Raw genomic sequence first — 2,848 nt, forward strand, 5'->3', positions numbered from 1 at the left:
GAGACATATTCAAAAATATAGTCTAAGTTATCATCAGATTTCTCTAAAGGTTCCATGAAACAAGACTTAGCAATTTCTATTTGTTTAGTAAGATCCTTTTTATCCTTCTTTTTCGGGCACTCATTTGCATAGTGTCCTTCTTCTTGGCAATACCAACGCTTGCAATTTTCTTTTTTATTTGGGCAATAGTTACTTTTTTGTCTTTTGTTTTTATTGTTATCTCTCCTTCTAAAATACCTCTTTTTTCTTCAGTTTGGATAGTATTTTCTTTTTCTAAATTGATATTTTCTTTTTCTTTGAAAATTTTTATTAAGACCATATTTTTGAGGTATCTCTTCATTATCCTGACAGCAAATTCTAATTATATTTGCAAATCTTTTTTGAGTTGCTTCTTGCATACACCGTTCTTTTATTTCCTCTCTTATTGCAGAGGTTGCTCCACCAAAATTATTTTCAATTGTTCCTCTATTTATTTCTCTTATAAATCTTTCCATTATAAACTCATTAGCAGGATATGGAAGTTTTGTTATATACATACTAAGATAATGATTTTTATCTTCTTCTTTTAATTTGTAATAATGTATTCTATATTCACATATATAAGACTCCACATTACATAAATCATATATCTGAATATTAGCTAAATGGTTTTTTGCTTCTTGATACTCTTTATTATAGACTTCTTGTCTATGATCTATAATATTTTTTCCAAAAAATTCTTTATATAGAATCATCATTATATATAATATCTTATCATAAGCTATTGCTTTTGTTGCTAAGTTGGTAAAAGCTTCCAATAAAAAGGAATTTAACCAGTTTTCAAAAATTTCTTTTTCATTCTTTTTACAGTCTAAATCGAGCATTCTATCTCCTTCCATTTCCTGGATTTTAGGAACATATTTTGATGGTATTTTTGTATATTTTGAATCTTTATTTATAAATCCTTTTTTAAAAGCATAATTATCAAAACCTGTTTCCCATTTAAATTGAGATTGATTATCCTTAGATGTTCCAGCTTCATTTTTTACTTGTATTGGAATTGCTGGTTCTTCATCGCTTGAATAATCTAGGATGTGTTCTTCATTTTCTATATTTTCAGGATTTAATTCTTCTTCTATTTGAAATCCCTGTTCCATAGTATTATTTTCTTGAGCCATTTTTAATTGTTTAAAAAGCATTGTAACTTCTTCTAATTTTTCTTCAATATTCATAATTTTAGTGGTGGTTTTACTTTTAAATCTGTTATGTTGATTATATTTTGAAATTTTTCTTCTTTGGGATTCTCTTTTTACTTATTTCTCTGAAATTTTATGGATACTAAAATTTCTTCAAGCATGTCTACTATAGAATTTAATTGTGGGTTAAAGGTATGATAAAGATGTGGTGAATCATTTCCATGGTAACATTTTTTTAGAAATTCCGTGTGAAAAATAAGTTTTTTCAGGTTTTTGAAGTCCTTCAATAAAACTTATAGTAAAATAAAGATTTTGAGAGAAATCATTTTGTATTGATTTTAAGAATTCGGTGTCATTACAGTTAACATTAGTTAAAATCATTAATTTTTGATCTATTAATTTTGATAACTTAATTATTTCTTCTCTTAAATCTTTTAATTTACTTTTTTCCATTAAGTAACGTTTTTCTTTGTGAAGAGTTACGATTTTAAATGAAAAATGTGACTTTAGAATGTGTGATTTAGATTTTAACACATAAACAAATCTTTAAATCTGTACAGATTTAAATCTGTACCATATAATTTTCCTAAAATTTTTAACTCCTTACCGTACCAATTATTCTTACACTTAAGGATGAACTCGATATATTGAAGTCACATGAAAATGATATTTTAAAATCCACCGCTTCATTAATTTAATTTGTGCCAGCTGAACACTTGTCAATGTAAAACCAACACATCATACACCGTCTAGAAGCCTTATTGCTTATTTTTTTAATTACACAAATTTAAATTTTAAAATAAATCCGTCTACTTTGACTAATTCTCGGGTCTTGTTTGTTTTCTTTTCCCCCATCCCACTTCACATTGTCCCAATAAATTAAACTTATGAGATAAGCAGCCACCTTATTATTATTATTCCAATTCGCAACTAGCTAGTGAGCCATAGTGAACTTAATTAATTGTCCTAAGCTAATCCAAGTGCAGAAGAGTCTCTATAAATAGCACCTCTTGCTTTGTTATAAATCGCATCACCCTCACTACTAATTAAGAAGTTGAATACTCTCACAACTCTCTTCACTCAATCATATAGTTATGGGTGTTCACACTTTTGAAGAGGAGTCAACCTCACCGGTGCCTCCAGCAAAACTATTCAAAGCCACCGTGGTAGACGGCGATGAACTCACCCCAAAGCTGATTCCGGCAATCCAGAGTATTGAGATCGTTGAAGGAAACGGAGGCCCTGGAACTGTCAAGAAGGTTACCGCTGTTGAAGGTTCGTATATATAAACTCCCTTAATCGTTATTTCGACTAATAATTTAAAAGAGACTACTTTGATAAATATACTTTCAATATTTTTTTAAAAGACGTTTCAATATTTTTTTAAAAGACGTTTATACGTGTCATATGTCATGATATTATTGGATATTTTTATTAAATTAATTAATAATTTATTTTTAATAAATTAAAATAAAATTGATTTATTATACCAATAATAATAAATTTAATTATTTACATTATAATTATTAGATCCGATTTAATCTGATTAATTTATACCATTTAAATAGAATTATATTTAAATTTTTGATAAAAAAAACAAATATATTTTTAATTTTTATTTAAAGAAAAAACAAAAAAATCATAATACAATGAATTATATAAATTAGTCAGTT

At 26.9% G+C, this 2,848-nt stretch overlaps 1 protein-coding gene across 1 annotated transcript in view; it reads left to right on the top strand.

Moving 5' to 3' along the window:
- The first annotated feature begins 2,164 nt into the window (after window positions 1-2,164).
- LOC107483514 (ABA-responsive protein ABR17) overlaps window positions 2,165-2,848 on the top strand; it is a 1,987-nt gene continuing 1,303 nt past the window's right edge. Inside the window, exon 1 of the mRNA XM_016104137.3 lies at window positions 2,165-2,450. Coding sequence (XP_015959623.1) covers window positions 2,270-2,450 — 181 coding nt within the window. The 5' untranslated portion in view covers window positions 2,165-2,269. The remainder of the gene's footprint in view (window positions 2,451-2,848) is intronic.

This window comes from Arachis duranensis, chromosome 4, assembly GCF_000817695.3.
Source record: "Arachis duranensis cultivar V14167 chromosome 4, aradu.V14167.gnm2.J7QH, whole genome shotgun sequence".
Lineage (NCBI taxonomy): Eukaryota > Viridiplantae > Streptophyta > Magnoliopsida > Fabales > Fabaceae > Arachis > Arachis duranensis.